The sequence below is a fragment of the Danio rerio genome, chromosome 25 (genome assembly GCF_049306965.1).
Source record: "Danio rerio strain Tuebingen ecotype United States chromosome 25, GRCz12tu, whole genome shotgun sequence".
Lineage (NCBI taxonomy): Eukaryota > Metazoa > Chordata > Actinopteri > Cypriniformes > Danionidae > Danio > Danio rerio.
The window spans coordinates 26,642,404-26,660,651 of NC_133200.1; the positions used below are offsets into that span (position 1 = coordinate 26,642,404).

Here is an 18,248-nt window from a genome sequence, read left to right on the forward strand (position 1 = left end):
ATATATGTAAAGCTGACAATCAGTGTGGTTTTTAAACACTTAATGTTCAAGAGTATTTTTCGTCTTACTCTTTTTTTAATGTAATTACTTTATCATAATATATTGTCCAAATACTGTTGTTGTCTCCATTGACAGTCTAGGTCAGGGGTGCCCAAACTCGATCATAGTGGGCAGATATCTTGCATAGTTTAGCTTCAAATTCCTTCAATACACCTGCCTGGAAGTTTCAAGTACCTAGAAAGAGCTTGATTAGCTGCTTCAGGTTTCTCTAATAGGGGTTGGAATTAAACTTCGCAGGACAACTCACAAAAGCCCTCCAGGTTTGAGGACTTCTGGCTTAGGTCCAGAGAGGTAGTGAAAACATTATCCTGTCACTTCCTAAAATTAACATTAAACTACTGGAGCCAAGTGGACTTTGGAAATGACATTTTAACTGACTTTTGACCTTTGAAGTGCCAGTTGTCTAGGCTGTCAATGCAGGGACAGATTTTAAATTAGACAGATTTTAATTTAAATATAATATAGCTACAAGCATTACAATTACTTGTATTGAATCATTATAACACATAATAAAAATAAATAAATAAATAAATAAATAAACCCATTTGCTTGTCATAAATATTTTGTTAATAAAAGTAGCTTAAATATTCTTCAGAATAAGTTTTTCAAGAAAGTAACTCATTTGGGTTTATTGGTTTGGAATGACACCAGGGAGAAAATTAGGATGGAATAAGCTGTTTCTATCCCTAAAACAATCCTTACAAGATAAAAAAGGAATAATAATAATAATAATAGTAATTAAGTAATAATAATAAAAGCAATCATAAAAATGTCACTGTAGTTCAATCAATATTTTTGGACAGTTTATTTATGTAACTGTACTTTTTGGAAACAGCTTGACACTAGCTAGTTTTGTTGCTAAAAAAATATTTTCGATCTTTAAGAAATGACTTGACAAAAAAAAAATCTCACTTGTCTGGTTTTGGCTGAGGTTTCAATGAAAGGGATTCCGTAACTGCGGGCGAGTTCTTGTGCTTGCCGTGTGTCCACAGTCCGAGCCGGGAGGTCACATTTGTTACCCACAAGCACCATGGGCACATCATCAGAGTCTTTTACCCGTTTGATCTGTTCTCTGTGTGCAAAAGCAAAATGTCACAGTCAAATATAACAACACCTGTGGGTGCAATTAAAATGTGAAGAAACTTAGTTAAACAGCATCTAATACACACGTAGCGTACTGAATATCCAAAATTAAAATTAAAAAGTTGAAGTTGATAAAATTATATAATGCACACCGGATATATAACAACCATCTGAGGCTGATTAATCCCCATGTCCATTTATTTCAAATCCATTATGTAAACCCTATTACCCACAAACAACATGTTATTAATCATTTATTTATCCTTCCTTTCTTGTCCTTGAAAGCTCTTCTTTAGTATAATTAAGTGGAGATTGACTTCACTGGCACTGCCCTAGTGCCAACTGCTGCATGTTTTGCAAAAGATCCTAAGACAAAATCCAATTTAAAGATCTGAATAGAGTAATACATGTTGCAGCATAGAACAAGCAGCAAAAGAAATAAGAGGTGACAGTTTGGAACAGAAACAACACAAACATGAGGGTTGACATGCTGAGGGCTGACAGTCTCATAGAAACTCTTCTCATTATAACTAGTTTTTGTTCCTATTACAGTAATGAGAATAGGGCTGGACTAATTTCTTATAAAATAAAATAAACAAGTGTTAAAAAGACTCTTAAACTTGATAAATCAAATATTACAAAGTGTGTGCTTTTCAATTTTAGGTTCAGGGGGGGGGTGCAGTGTGGCAGAGCTAATCAGACTAACACAAACACAAGGAGTCATGGTAAAGTGTACATGCTGAACATTCAAAGCAAACTTTAAGAAAAAAAATCAACATCTATCATTAAAAATAACCAAATTTGAGCATTCAAGTAAAGGAACCAATCATCATTATTCAAACACATATTGCAACATTGCAAATTGTGAAGTTGGATGACTACATTACCTCCCGTGCTAAAAAATCTTTCTGAATGTGTGCTAGTGTCTGGGATGCACAAGAAAAGAAACCAAAACACCACTCTGGCAATATCCTTATATAATTTTTTTCACTGCTGTTAGTCATGGCACTCATTTTTCACATGTGTTATTCTGACCTAGGGTGACACAACACAACTAGAGTCCGTTCAGATGTTCTGTCTAAAACCATGTGAAAAGAGCGCAAAAACCTGGCGTCTCTCGTAAGGTGACCATCAACCTGTTTCTGAGAGGAGGACAGACGGACAAACCATTGCTGTAGTTTCGTTACAAGTTTTATATATATATATATATATAAAGTAGGGGTGTAACGATATTAAAACCGAACCGAAATATCGCGATACACCAACCACGATACGCATCGCGAAACTCTCGTGGCGTACCGCGGTACTCTCACGCCCTCTGCTGCCCATTGTTGAGGTTGACGTCACTTGTCTCTAACTAATTGAACCAATTTAAACACATCTTTATTATCACATTTGATTAAATTGTTTTAGTAATAATGAGGTTTTGTTCTAAATATTATATTCTAAAGTTAGTATTTTAGTGCATGTCATGTCATGTGACTTGAGTAAGCATCACACTCAATACTACTGGACGCAGGATGGCTGCTTCACATAGTACTGAGATTGCAGATCTCCCAGACACATTTAAGTCATCTGTGTGGAAACATTTTGGTTTTCCAGTTGAGTACAGGAATAGAATTTGTGTCGTAGACAAAGCACACACCTGTCTGTCTTAACTCTTTTCACGAAAAACATTTAAAAAGTGTGGTAATTTTACAATGTGAGGGTGTAAGCAACATAACTGCCAACAAAAGTGATTTAATGTACAAAAGTGAAACCAGAATAATGCTCTAATATACAAAAAAAAGGGAAATATTTACACTAATAAAAATAATATAATAAAGTAGCAAATTCAAACAAAAGTATCAAACAAAAATTAGTTAAACTCGAGCAAGGGGATGATAGAAGACAAACAAAAGAAATAAACATAAAACAATTCTAACTCATGAATAACCCCTCTTACCTCGCTAAAAACTGATCAAAAGAAAAAAAAGGTCTTCAGCGCCGTGCGCCGCATTCTTCCCTATACTGAATAAAATAAACAAAGATGGCCTACACCTCTTACCTGATGTCTTTAACAATACATTTTCTACGTGTTTGCAAAATGGAAATCGTATTACATTTTCCCTATCCACCTTACACTAGGAGTGAACTTGAGGAGATGCAGCTATATTGTCGGGAAGGAGCGGAGCTAAAAAATAATATACAAATCAATTGAAATAAAAATGTACAAACCTCACAAAATTTCTTAAAGTGGGCAAAAGTAATGCAAAATAATTTTACCCAAACAAAAGTTAAGCAAAAACAACGAAAATCATAATCATGTCAGAAAAATACACGAAAAACGAGATCAAAGGAAAAAGCGCTCTCTCTCCCGCTCTTCCTGACATGCTTTTTACATTCCCACGCTACGTCGCCAATTTATGATAGATCGGTCTCCTGACCAATCAGCTGTCAAAAAGGCGGACCTACAGAAATGACAGGCATCAGCTGTTCTGAAGGTGGACCTACATAAATGACTGGCATAGAGGGAGCGGGAGAGAGAGAGAGAGATCGGGAGGCAAACATACAGCCAAGTACAACCCTAACATTAGTCTCAGACACAACTGCAATGTATTTTACTGGTGAATATGTCATGTAAAAACACTTTACAAACACATTATATGTATATTTTTCATTAATTTAAACGGAAACCTATCTATCTAACTGAAACCATAGATAATTAAAAATGAGCGTCTGTGTCTGCACAGCGATCAAGCCTCTCATCGGAGAATGTGGATATTATGGTATTTTTGAAGAAGATCTTTCACTAGTCTACACTGCAGTTATTTATTTAATTTTAGTTTACTTAGTTAAGATGGCTGCACTAAAGAGAATAGTTTTTTTTCTGACTAGTCTATATTGGAGGTAGTAGGTAGTGGAGTAGTTGTTTACTCGGGTATCCTGACTGTACTAAAAATGTGATGACAAAGTTAAAAAAAGAAAAAGTTAAGATGGTCTTGTTATTAAGTGAATTGTCCCTTAGCATTGCTGTTAACATGACATCAACCCTAACCCCACAGTAAACAGAAACCGAACCGTAACGAACCGAACCGTGGCTCCAAAACCGTGAACCGAACCGAACCGTGCCTTTGGTGTATCGTTACACCCCTAATAGAAAGAATTATAAAACACTGTAGTGTTTGCTCTGTGTTTGTCTGAAGTAATTAGTCTGCCATCATTAGTGAAATGTGTATATTCCAAACAAAGTGTAAAGCTCTTAGGTTAGTTCTAGTCACATGAATTGCAGTGCACCGGCACTGCACTCTGGAAAGTGTAGATATTTTCTACTAGGTACGCACCACTTGCATATCATGTGCGTGTCAGTCCCTATTTGGGTGCACAAGCCGTGCGCCTCGATTGGAAATAACCCTAAGTTTACTGGCATTCCTTTGAAGGCGCTCGCTCAGCAAACACAATTTTAAAAATGTTTAACGCTTCATACCAAAACTTCCAACCTGATCTCATGAGGAAATGTAACCATTTACGTTTTGTCGGTTTAGTGGCTAATTTATACAAATTTGTGCAAGTTCAGTCATACAAAATTGTACCATTTAAAAAAGGAGGCATGTCACCCAACCCTACCCCAAACCCAACCCTAATTGGGGGATGAGCAAATCATACTAAATTGTACGGAAACTTCTTACCAAATTATTTTAGCGTTATTGACAGTGGTGTTCGGTCAATAAATACTGATACCGTTTTATTGGCCCAGCCTTAACACTTTCCAAATTATTTTAGATTTTTTAAGATAGCACACTAGCAAATCACATATGTGGACAACAGATGCATAACTCTATATAAATGTCAATTAAGTATTATTCTTTAGGTATTAAAAATGTAACATCTTTATTTTGTGTTTGTTCTACACACAAAGTAATCATATAGCTTTATAAATTAGTGATTAAATCACTGGAGTCAGACAGGTTTCCATGCTGTTTTCGAAAGAAAAAAAGGTTTCTTTAAAATATTTTCTTTTGAACAAACATTTTACAGCATGTGTACGGAATTACATGAGGGTAAGTAAATGACATAATTTCAATTAACTAAGTATTAGCAAAAATAGTTCAAGTCAACTGTTTAACTCTAGAGTTGTAAAATGTAATGTAACTGTTTCTGTTGACTCGTTAAAAAAATGTCCATATATAGCGAACAAGCCATCCAAAATCACAATAAGCTTTGTGGTTACTTTTAATATGAAACAAGGCTCCAGTGTCACTGTTGCAATTTATCTTTTCATAACCTCCAACCTTAAATGAGCATAATATTTTTGGATAAAAATAATCATAAAAATTATTAATTATATGATTAATTATTATGAATAATAATAATAATAAACAAAGGTTCAAAATAATTTCACATTACTATACACCTTACACACAAATATTATTGTTTTTTGATGTTCTTTGTAGATAAATTGGCCATTGTTTAGCTTTTTAGCTTTTTTTAATTTAAGTAATTTCAATAGGAAGCTACAAAATCTTTCCCCACACAGATTTTCCAACATATTCAGATTGGTCACATGAATTCCTACAATGTCTAAAAAATGTAACTTTGCTTTGAATGTGAATTTGATTTAAGCCACAATTCAACCACATCTACTCTAGTGACAACAGAAAAACACCACATCCAAAAGCACAATAAATTAATTTTAAAACTATTAAGCGTTTGAACAATCAACACTTATTGACTTATTTAAAATAAAAATGTATATTTGCTGGAGTTATTCATGTATAAAATTTTAAAACCCTCCATAGCATGACATTTAAGCACATACCTGTATTGATGAATGTCCTCAAAGGACTTGGTGTTATTGATGGCAAACACACAGAGGAAGCCCTCGCCTGTTCTCATGTACTGGTCCCTCATGGCGCTGTACTCCTCCTGACCTGCAGTGTCCAAGATGTCCAATAGACACGTCTCCCCATCAATCACCACCTGCTTTCTGTAGGAGTCCTAAACAAAGATGCCCAGTCAAAGCGACACCAAATTCAAGTTGTATAATCAACAAAACATTTTCTCTCTTTTTTCCCCAATAGTCTTTTGTAATTTCACAGCCACCAAATTTGAGGTCTTTAAATAACTTCTAAAAATGTGCCCAATGAACAACTTTGAGAATAAAAGTACAAAGAGTGAAAGACAGTCAGTGATTGTAGAGATTGTTGAGCTTTGCCCCAGCAGTCATTTAAACATGCGTCTCTGTGCTCATGTGTTAGCACACAGTGATTTCAGCCATAAAAAGAACATTGTCTATTTAGAGTCGGGTGTGGCGGGAAAGCAGAACAGAGACAGGCAAGGAAATGTATAAACTCTAAACACATACATCCCTCATCATGGAAGAACTAGCAGGCCTTGGTTTTGAAGAAAAACTGAAAGGTGGCATCAAATTTAAGTTAGGACACAATGCTGCTGTAATACTGACAAAATATAACATCCCTGAACAATTGTTGTTACATTTTTTATAATATGTTATCTACTTATTCTAATACTCCTGTCTATAAGCATATGAATTATGTATTATTTCAATCTACCTAAACAATGACCCTATTATATTTTACATTAAATGCAATCTCTCAATGAAAACGCAAACACAGATACACATTACCTCTATAGTAGGATCGTATTCATCCACAAAGTGGTTCTGGATAAGTTGGATGGTGAGAGCACTTTTACCCACGCCTCCTGCACCCACCACCACCAGTTTATATTCCGTCATTCCTCCACTCCGCTTCACCCTCTCACCACACCTAAGGAGAAATCAGCTCTCAAATCAATACAAACAATCATTCCACTGACTACATTCATGTTCAGTGATTTTCAGTTCTTAAACATACAAATAGATCAAAATTTAATTACAAAGATTTTCTGTAAGCCCAAAAGGACCCATGAAATAAAAAAGTTTTTTTAGATTGTCAGTTTCAGTATTGTTAGTTTTTAAGATATCTATAATCTATTGCGTTTCAAAATAGTGACACAAAACTATTACAAAGATGTAAAGCTTAGTTTGTCCATTCCGCCTAAATGGATCAATGGTTGATCACCTCATACTACAGTTTCTCATCAAATCATAACCAATCAAATGCTCTCTAGTGTCTTAAATGCCCCACCCCCTTCGAACCACTTCTCATTGGCTGTTTCTCAATATGCGTTCTTCAGCGGTCCTGCGTCCTCATGTTCTCGTGTAACGTCATCATCAGCTGCCAAAGTTTAGTTCCAATGCTCAAGACCGCAAGAACAGAGGACGCATGAAACTTCCTGGATGTGTTCTTGATATCGAGGACGCACGGATGCAGACTTGAGCACTGATCTCGCTCTAGAAGTCCCAGAAGTCATTGCGACTGGACATGAGAAGCGCAGCATTTTATTCATAATTAAAGTTTAGAGATATAACTTATTTACCTCAGGAGTTTCCCTAAATGAAACGGTAAATATAAACATTACCATGGACATCTTATAAAAGAAATAAACACATTAAGGATGTTTGTTTGCTGAAATTCATATTAAAATCAGTTTTGTTTATATTGTGCAATGTATATTTAAAATGTTTTTATGCATAGTATATATTTTCAAAAGGGAAAAAACAAATCTTTGTATGAATTCTGTAATGTTTAAATGATTTTCAGTTAAAAACACGTGAAGGTCATGTGACCATCATGAAGAACGCAGCATCTCATTTCATCTGTGTTCTCGCAGTCTCCCGAGTTCGTTCTCCCGAGTTCGACACCTGGCAAGAACGGTCTCCACAAGAACACAAGTCTATTCTCTGCGTTCTTGGAATTGAAAAACAGCTATTTGCTTTTTATTTGATGCACTTGAGCTCAACCACTCTCACTGGCAGAGCGGTGATAAAACAAAACACTATTGGTGGTTTTTAAAAAGAGGGAGGAGCTACACTATGTCCCACCCCCTCTTTTTTGTTTTGGTTGAGATTATGTCAAACATCAAATAAAAACACATATTTCGAAGAAATTAGCATACCAGACGTCCAAAGTCCAAAACATTTCCAAATTCATGATTATTTAACTCAAGATATTAAATTTCAACTAAAGTCTGTAAATTATTGTCTGTAAATCTCTGCAACCTGTCTGATAATTTTTGAAAGAAAAGTTGAGAGTAAATACACTGACTGCACACAACAACTCGCTTGTAGGTTTTGTGCATGTGTTAGCAGAAACAACTCTCCAAATAACTACCACTTTGTGATTCAGAAAGCAGCGCCTCAAGCCATCGGACAGTGTACAAACATAGCTTCTGTAAAACATGCCTCCGAACTGAGCAGAAAATAAAAACACACACAGGAAAGGTACACACATACATTTCTTTGGTAATTCTCTTGCAGACTCGATGATATCATGGTTTGATTTGCTATCAAGACAAGCTTAATCTAAGCTGACTGTTCTACTTTTGTGTGGAAGATCATCAGGAAGTATCTCATAATAATAGTTTATAGACACAAGTCAGGGATGTGTTTTCCAAAAACTAGTCAACTACTGTAAAGTTCAGTGACAACTAAAATACTGTAGTTCAATAATTCAGTGGTTTTTTAAAACCATTTTTCCAGAAACTTTGTTCTTAAACATCATCTGTAGTTAGATTTTGATAGTTTTAGGTAAAAGAAATTAATTACTAATTACATCATTAAATTTGTGTTTAAATAATTTTCTAATTTGTTTGAAAATTAATTTCATCACTCAATAAGGATTTTAATTACTTCACTCGATACTATTACAATTTATCTATAAATCTCAATGCACAGGCAATAGAAACTTAACTCTTGTAATTCTTTGCATTTGATCCTACAGGGCCTTGTAGATTAAATAAAAATTATTACTAAAAAAAATATAAGAATTACATGCATAAAGACAAAACGTTCCTGTCATTAATATACTGCTATTAATACCTTACTCAATGTAGCTTTCTTTGGTAGAAAAATCTAATTATTACGCTAAATATATTTGCTTATTAAAAATAAAATTACTCTGAATTGAATAGAGAATTTCGGAATTTGTTTAAAGTGTTTAAGTCATGTACATTATAAGTAACATTGATTACATTATTTAAAAATAATCCCTTGTTTCAAGTTTTTAGTGGATACATAATTCAATTGAAGTAACAAGCAACAATCACACCCAGCACAGGCTCTCAACGTGGTTAGCAGTAAGTTTGGCAATAAACATATTTTGAAATGAAACATAATATAATCACTTAATTCTATATCTTTCACTTCATTTCAATATATACGTTATAATATATTAGCAGCCAACAGACACCTAATGACAGCCCAACACTACTGTTTAATAAACATCAACATCACTTGCAAAGAAGATGCTACTTGAGCTTTATCTGATATTAACTGATCATTTTAGGTTTTGGTATGTTTGGTATGATGTCAAATCAATCAGTGCTAACACTATTACTTATTAATTATTAAAAAAATATTTTTAAAATAAAGTTCATTTTTATAATTTAGCACTACATAACAATGTGCCATTAAATATTAAGTTTAACCAAGAGAGTACAGAGAGTTTGCATTCTATTTATTGTGGGCACTTACTATTCATTACCTCTCACATGCCCTTTAATGTAGAGAACAGAAGTAGTTTCCATCCAGCACAAAATCAGACAAACTATAGTCTATTTGTTTGTGAGTATAACATAAGTTCACCAGATATGTGACTGCAGTGGCAATGATTAATGAAAGCATGAAGTTTATTGGTACTATGGTGACTGCAGCTTCTGAGAGTGCAGTGCACTGTATTTGTTAATACCCTTAACATGCTGGACCATTAATGAGTAACTCCACACACTCCCTGGCACACAGTATAAGCCACCTTTAAATATAGAGAGACAGAACAGATGACTGGCAGAATATTTAGTCCAATGACTATATTTATTTACATGAGAGCATGTGCAGAATCAAAAAGAAGAAGTGTGTCTAATAAAGTTTTGTAAAAAAAAAAAAAAATCAATTGCACCAAAATAGGTTTAAACTTTGTACTTGGAACATAGGTTCCAAATTTTTAAACCCAACCTTTTTCTTCTCAATTTACTATTGCTCTAATTACTTTATTAATGATATCACATTAAGCATTAAAAATCAGTCCAATGGCGCATTTCTTATAAAAACTACATTTGGCAGCATTGTCCCTCTTCACCATAAAAATAACCATCCTTTCAGCAAAGCCTGATACATCTGTCAGTTTGATGCAGGATACATGAGAATGAACTGAGGCCAATTTTACTTAATAAAAAACACTCTGTTCTCACCATAAGTGAGATGGTGAAAATGAAAGCACGCACGCACTGAGGTAAAATTAGATGCTCAAGACATCTGGCCCTATCATACACCCGGTGCAAGGCGCAATGCAATTGTTGTTTGCTAGTTTTAGCTTGGCGAAAGAGTCGTTTTGACGTTTTTCACCACGCTGTTTAAATAGCAAATGCATTTGCGCTCATATGTGCGCCCACAGGCGTTCTGGTCTAAAAAAAGGAGGCGTGTTGAGGCGCATTGCTGGCGCATTGCTATTTTGAGAAACTATAATAGACTGTTCAATAGACCAGAACAAAGCCGGTCTAAAGTCAAGCGCAGAGAGCGTTAGTTGTGCGCCTCGCTTACACATTGCTTAATACTGACAGGATGTACAGCAATACGCAAATATCTTCTTTACATATGAAAAAGAATTAAAGGATTAAAATATTACAAAAATTATTATTTTTTAGCCTACATAATTATAAAAACAATACTTTCATGCTTTCTTCATTTCGGGGGGCTTTTTCAGTTTATTTATAACAATTTGCTTTTGTATAATGTTATTATTTTTAGCAGTATTATTTATTATATCAATATTTATATTTGTTTTATTAAAAACAAGCTTAGATTTGCCCACCTGTCAGGTTTTAGACCATATGGGGCATAGCATGTGTATTAGGATAAAACTCAGTTTTTTCAAAACTCAGAACACACTTCGTTGTTATTGTTCATTTATTAATTTGCTGGAAATTAGAACTGAATTTAGAAATATCTTTGAAACAAATCTTTGCACTTAAAAAACAAAATTAATTATGTATAGGCTAATGGATGTCTGTGCGTACAACAAGTTTCCCTATCCACAAGAGTGAAAGTGAAAGTACAGAATGAGGAGGCTAATCTCTCATCCTCGTGCTGCAGATGCTCTGTTTAACTGTTTGCCTACAAGTGAATCGCTCAGTTTTTCCACTTACAAAGTCCGTCATGTAAATAGCAGATGCACTATGGTGTGATGCAACTGACTCCTAAAGGGAATGTGAGATGAGACTCTGATTGGTTTATTCTCAAAACACACCTATAACTCAATAAGAGAATAAGCTCAACCTTTTTAGAACATGCGCCATGGCGTAAAGCAGATTTTTTCATCCTTAAAATAGCAAAAGTTGATTCCAATACACCTTTATTGCACTTGCGCCCTGCGCTTTGTACTTTTGCGCATGGATCGTCAAAATAGAGCACATAATTAAAAAAAAATATTACTTGTATTTAAAATGTAGCAGTTATATGAAAGGTTTGTGATATAACAATTGTAGCATTAATTGGAGCATTAATTGAATTCTCATTTTCCGTGGAGCGGGAAGCAGGTGAGGATGGAGCGAGGAGTGAGCAAGAAGTGGGAGATCTAAAACCCAGAGCAGAGCTGGAGCGGTAAGAAAATACTTCTATAATTCTTCTATAATATGCATCTACAGAAGGCTAAAGATAATCTCACTCAGTACATTTGCTTACTCCCCACTCCTCAAAGATATCCGATAGGTTTTTCTTTTAATACTGATAATTTGCTATGTAACAGCCAAAGCAGATATAAAAAACAAAATTGGCCTAGATCAACTTGAAAGACATTGTCAGTGGAAAAATAAGTGCTATTACTGTGGAGAGTAGAATCATCACAATGCTTTCTGCCCTCATAAAGTCAATAAATTGCCAATGATCATGCATTTTGAATACTGTTGAGCTCCCATAATTGCTTCTCACGGAGTCACTGAATGTACAAATCGAGAGACTAAATCAAAAAATTGGACACTACTTCAGAACCTACTACATTATTGAACAGAACAAATTGAGCGGCTTCCTCCCTCAAATACGTTCAAAATTCCACTGAACTAATGGCATCTGCACCCCAATCTATCCCCCAAGACCTCCAAATATGACTGCCAAGCAGGAAGCTCACACCAAGGTATGTTGTCTTTTCAAGATTACATTTACACTTAGTCATTTAGCAGATGCTTTTTGTCCAAGAAGATTGACAGAGCAATGGTTTATAGGATTAATGAGAACTTTCATTCTCACCACAGGAAAGGTCAGTTGCAATACCTGGTAGAGCAGACTAGGAGGACTATAGTAGAGGTCTTAAGTTGCTTCAAAAGATATACTGGACCCTTCACTGATCCAGGATTTCACTGACGGCATTCTGATCACCCAACAACACAACATAAAGGTATACCAAGAAGTATACTTGCATGTGTTCCAAGAGGAGTGGAATCTATAACTACAGATGTTACTACTTCAATGTGTTCCTTTTGCCGCCATTCATACCGCGGCGACGGCGGTACTTGGTGCGCCAGCAGCTTTTGACCGCTGGGTGGCACTTTAACCACAGATATTCAGCTTTGCCTTTTCACAACACTAAACAGACTTTTCTGTGCGTACCTTATGTGATCAGATGTGTTCAATTAAAATATAATTTGGATTTAGTTTTCTTAGTAATAAACATGATCTTACCAGGGCTTAAAGTATTCCTGCACCATGCCGGATCTCCGGCGTGCGGCCGTGAGAGAAAAAAAAAAATAGAGCTTGCACATGCGGTTTAGCTGGGGATGCTCAAAATAACTGATTAAGCAATAACCGAAAGGGCGCGTTTGTAACCGATGAATGGTATCAGTTAAACGATTAAAATATGCTTTATTCATTTTTAAAGTTTGGCTGCATACGGGGCATCTGTTTAATGGTTTACTGACTGCCGCCAGTGTTTTACGCTCTGCTTATGCTTGCTCAGCACGCTTTAAGTTTTGCCGTTGCGCGCTGTGTGCTCGAGTGGAAAAAGCGCGTTACCTCTGTTTCATTGTTCAGTCAAATGAAAGCACTGCAGGGTTTCTATTGAGGTGACAGCGGGGTATATCACAATATTATTAAATTTACAATTATAACATCGACAGCAACTCGACTCGCGCACACCAGCTGATTCAGTCGTTTTCTAGTGACATACAAAAGAGGCTTCTTTTTTTCTTGTCAACCATAAAAGGCAGCGCGGTGCGCCGCGCGTTTTTGGAACGTAAAGGCGTGCGCTTTGTGATCGGCCCCTAAATGTACACCAAATATTTGTTAACTCTTGGGATGGTAACACATGCAAACACACGTTTCTACAGACACATTTTGCCAAAGAAGCAAAATGAAAGAAGGATATTTCTGGTCACAGTTTTACACAGTGTTGACAATAACCAGCGCTGATGCAGATCACCTCTGTGCTGTCTGGAGCCGCTTCATAAACTTAAAAAAGCAGGCTGTTGATGATTTAGGGTGGGCTACAACCAACAAACCCCTTTTTTATTAAATTTTTAATTTTTTGAAAATTACAGTTAGTTCTTATATAATATCAGCTTTTAAAATAGCCTACAATCTACGAATCAAACAAATCCAAAGATTTTCTTGATTTTTGTATAATGATAACTCCACACCAAACTAAGGCTTTCATTTTATAGCTTATAAAACATGTATGCAAATGTATGCAATGTCATATGTAAGGGCTGTGACGGTCACTGTGACGACAATCACTCTAGAACACACATTTTCTGTTTTGTTGCCAAGTAGCCTATACATTTATGAATATAACGTTAACTTAGACGTGATACAGCAAGTTCAAGTTCAGCCATGAACCTCGCTGGACAACTTATATTACATCGCCAATCTGGAAACATTTTGGATTAGTAACTTCCATGTCATGGCCTTGTGTATTGTCACAGTGAGTCAATGTTCTTCAAAATATGTTCCTCTGAAGCAATTAAGCTGAGATTTACGTGAACAAATTATTATTATTTATTTATTTATTATTTTTTTTTTGCTTAAACAAAATATTGTTTTATGATAAATCCAACCCAGGCTCATTGCGTGTACATACCCAGGTCTACATTTCTGGGGACAGCGAAATACGTAACTGGACTTAAGTCTGCTCGCAGGTTTTGTTTTTGCAAATCTACCAGAGGTTACTGTATACACTTTTTGATAATCTCAAATTTATCTTGTGTGTCCCTTTTCTCACATAAATCCACCAGAGGCCGCAATGTACACTTCAGCTGACCAGGCCAGCTTGCTGTCAACTGACTGACTGACCCACCCACCCCTTTCCTAAACCCTTCAAGAAAAAGAAAAGCTGTCCTGGGGTATGTTTCCCAAAATTATCGTTAGCCAACTAAGGTCGCAAGTTCCATCATTACAATCAAAGTTTGCTGATTTAGTGTTTTACAAATCCATCGTTCCATCAAACATTTGCAAACTGCGTGGCAAACTTTTACGCTTGAAACTACACATCTATAGCTGTAGTTAAAAGTTAGAATCCTCCCTATGCCCTATTACTTTTGAACTTTGCAACATATAAACTTGGAATAATTAAAAGAAAAAAACATTTAAGTCATCTCTCTTAGGAAATTTGCTTTCAAAGTATTTGGTCCCACTTTATATTAATTGGCCTTAATTAATATGTACTTACATAGGAATTAATAGTTTGTTACAATGTACTTATTGTGTAAATACATGTATTTACTGTGTACTTATGCTTGAGTAAATACATGTATGCAACTACATCTGTAATTAACTTTTGTAATTACATTTGTAAATACACTGTTGACCATCCCTTACACCTTAATGCCTACTTCACACTAGAGGATTTTAAGCCTGATTTGAGCCCGATTTGGAAGTTAACGAGCTCGCCGACAGATCGGGCTGTGATCGGGAAGAAATCTGCGGGTGCTCGCCGCTCGCCGCTCTTTATGTGTGAACTACTGAGCAACGCATCAACGAGGCTCGCTGACGCTTCGCCGACACCTCGCAGACGGAAATCCAACATTCAGCATGCTAAATATTCCAGAGCAGTCGGCCGACTCAACCCCACGTGTGGTCAGATGTAGTGACGAGCTGCAGCCAATGAGAGAGCATATCAGCATGAGCTGAATGGCTGTGTGTTCAGTAGCTCAGCAGAAACATCTGTGATTGGTCAGAATGGGCATCAGTGCACTCGCTTCATTCTGCGTTAGCACAGACATGAGAGTAGGATATATTAACAGTGGAACTAGAATTCTGTAACTATTAGAATTACCATACTGCTCATTCTGATCGTTTTCATATGAAACGTCAAATTGTCACAACATATTTACATTCAAAGCTATTATTGAGATATTAAAAGTAAGCTTTGAATGTCTGACATCATATTTAATGACACCATTACCCTAAAAATATAATATTTTTTTGGTAATACAGCCTATTAATATGTAGTTAAGATACTAAAACACTTAAAGGCTTGGCTTTCATTTTCACTTTCAAACAGGAGCTATTTAACAGCACAGAATATGCTGTTTTGAAAGATATCTGAAGTAAATTGATGTTTTTGCCATCAGAAAGTTTTGTTTATGTTAGCAGGAAGTTGCCAGGCAAGAAAATACACACATATTTAAAATCACAGCGAAAAGTATCAGACATGCATAAAGTCATTTTGACCAATATGGTAATTTAAGGCAGAAATGCTCAGTTCTTTACTGTTTTGTAATAAAAAAAAACAACAATGTCAGAAAGAAATACACTGATAGTTAGAAAACGGCAGGGTGTTATAAATATGTTAGTTTTATTTCAAAGAGTTATAAAATTACAAAAGTTAAAAACTCTGTGTATCTATCCACTGAAACCTTGCAGATGAGTGATTAATCCGCTCATAAATCAGCTGATTTGACGATGTTTTTAAATGCTTTCTCCAAAGCTTGAAAAGCTGTCAGTGATGTCATCAGCACACAAGCAGCCAATAGTGTTCAGCTTTTTTTCTGACGACTCCTCCCTCAAATTTTCATTGGCTGTGGTTTGGTAGCTTGAATGAGCTTATGGGGAATGAGATGTTGTCAGATCATGTAGTGTGTGACCCCCCTCTTGTGGATCGTTCACGGAGTGTTGCGTAGTGTGAACACCACAGAGATCAAAAGACACAAAGTCAAGTCATGTAGTGTGAACAGCACAGCGATCTGCTGATGTTTAAAATCCTGTAGTGTGAACTAAGCTTAACCCACCCTTAAACCTACCCATGCCACCAAACCTGTCCCTAACCCAACCTCTATGCCAACTCAAAAGCACTACAAGTGTTCTCAAATACATTATAAACACAGTAAGTACATTGTATTTATTTTTTGATGCAAGTACATAGTAGTTAAGGATACTTAATATAAAGTGGAACCAACTATTTTTACAGTTCAGTTTTAGCGATCTTCAAATTGACAATTGTGTAACTTTGTAGTGCACTTTGAAAACATTTATGCCATTTTGACCGCAGTCATGGCTCATGACGAAAGTTAGGTAATCTATTATTTAAAAGTGAAATTTACATTAAGACTTCAAAGCTTGTGAAAACTAAAATATATAGCAAGAAATGTGTCTGTAGCGTATTGTATATGACATGGGCTTGTTAGTTAAAACATTTCTGCAGTGGTTTGAATAATTATAACTTTTCTTAATAAATATTTTACTGTAAATTACAACTATTAACAATTTATATGATTTCTATATGATTAGAATACGTGCTAGCTAAGTGTTTTTTTGTGTGTTTGTTTTAGTGTAAAATATGAAATATTCTCAAAAATATTTGTGAAGCAAACATAGGCCCTACATGTGCCATTTACATATATTTCAGTTAATATGGAAAACTAGTATTGTTTTTTTAAGTGCGCGTGTATGTGTAAAACAATATAATTTTATACAAAAAAATTTATTTTTTTTTTAAAGAAGTTGTTACTCTGCCCCTTTTACAGTGTCATTATGGAGGTTTTACGTCAACGATCATGGTTCATTCGATGAATCTGCGACAGGGTTTTGGGGAAACACTCATCACTACATTGTTAATTTCCTAAAGGACATATTGTACTATGATAGATCAGCCATGAGTTATGTTGTTGTTTTCAGCTTGATGTTTATTTATTTATTTTTGCTTTTATTTTACCTGGTTTCAGGAACCATTCTTCGCAGGACTCAAGCTCCATGGTCACAGTCAACTCTGCTTTGGCTAAAAAATGTATGCGCATAACTGAGTAGTTATTCCATATGAAAAAAATTACATAAACTACAATGGAAACACTTTTATCATACAAATTCCAGTATGCGCATTAAAAAAGCGCATTGAAGTGGTTTTGTTATAAAAGATCCTGTAATGATAAAAAATGTGTGTGAATGGATAAACTAGCAGGCTGAGCACATTGTAAAACATCTGAAATGTTGTTTTGGTCATTCTAAAACACTTTAACCATTTCAATATTGGTGTTATTATCTTATTAATAATTACCTCCAGAATTGTCAAGAGCATCTGTGCTCCACCTCTCACACCTTCAAATCTTACTAGGCGTTCATTGCGTGTTCGCATTTTCTTTATTTTCTTTCTTTTTTCTTTTTTATTATTAATATTACATCAATATAGTGGTGCACAACTAAAAATATCTTCCCTAAACAGCAAAAACTGTTGCTGTGTCTCAATCAGCACCCTAGCTCCATCAGTAGGTCATGTGACTGAATTTAGGCACAAGCCGTTAACCTGATTTCACCAATAAGTAGGGGTGTCACGATTTTGTTTTTTAATCGAAATCGATCGAAATTTATGCTCAATTTCGATAATCGAATCAAAAAATAGAATCGTTGATGCTGCCACGCCCCCATGTCACGTCAGCTTGGCTTGCCAAGCGGGAAAAAAACAGGCTTGTTGAAGTGCTTGTTAAACTGCAGAAGCAGGAGACCCGTCGACAGAACTTAAACCCTCTCCTCTTTCAATGAAGTCGCCGGTGTGTAAGCATTTTAGATTTCCAGTGAGTTATGTTGACAA

General features: G+C 35.5%; 2 protein-coding genes across 3 annotated transcripts in view; one reads left to right on the forward strand and one right to left on the reverse strand.

Annotated features, from left to right (window-relative positions):
• Nucleotides 1–18,248, forward strand: part of lrrc56 (leucine rich repeat containing 56) — a 132,243-nt gene that overhangs the window by 93,884 nt on the left and 20,111 nt on the right. The window contains exon 8 of the mRNA XM_009298060.4: nucleotides 11,766–12,629. The gene's annotated coding sequence lies outside the window, so the exon portion shown is untranslated. The remainder of the gene's footprint in view (nucleotides 1–11,765; nucleotides 12,630–18,248) is intronic.
• hrasa (HRas proto-oncogene, GTPase a) overlaps nucleotides 1–18,248 on the reverse strand; it is a 40,047-nt gene that overhangs the window by 15,180 nt on the left and 6,619 nt on the right. The window contains exons 2-5 of one of the 2 annotated variants that reach the window (XM_073942062.1): nucleotides 6,770–6,911; nucleotides 6,488–6,533; nucleotides 5,942–6,120; nucleotides 973–1,132 (exon numbers count right to left, since the gene is read on the reverse strand). In XM_073942062.1, the coding sequence (XP_073798163.1) occupies nucleotides 973–1,132; nucleotides 5,942–6,120; nucleotides 6,488–6,499 (351 nt within the window). In that variant the 5' untranslated portion in view covers nucleotides 6,500–6,533; nucleotides 6,770–6,911. 2 annotated transcript variants of the gene reach the window in all.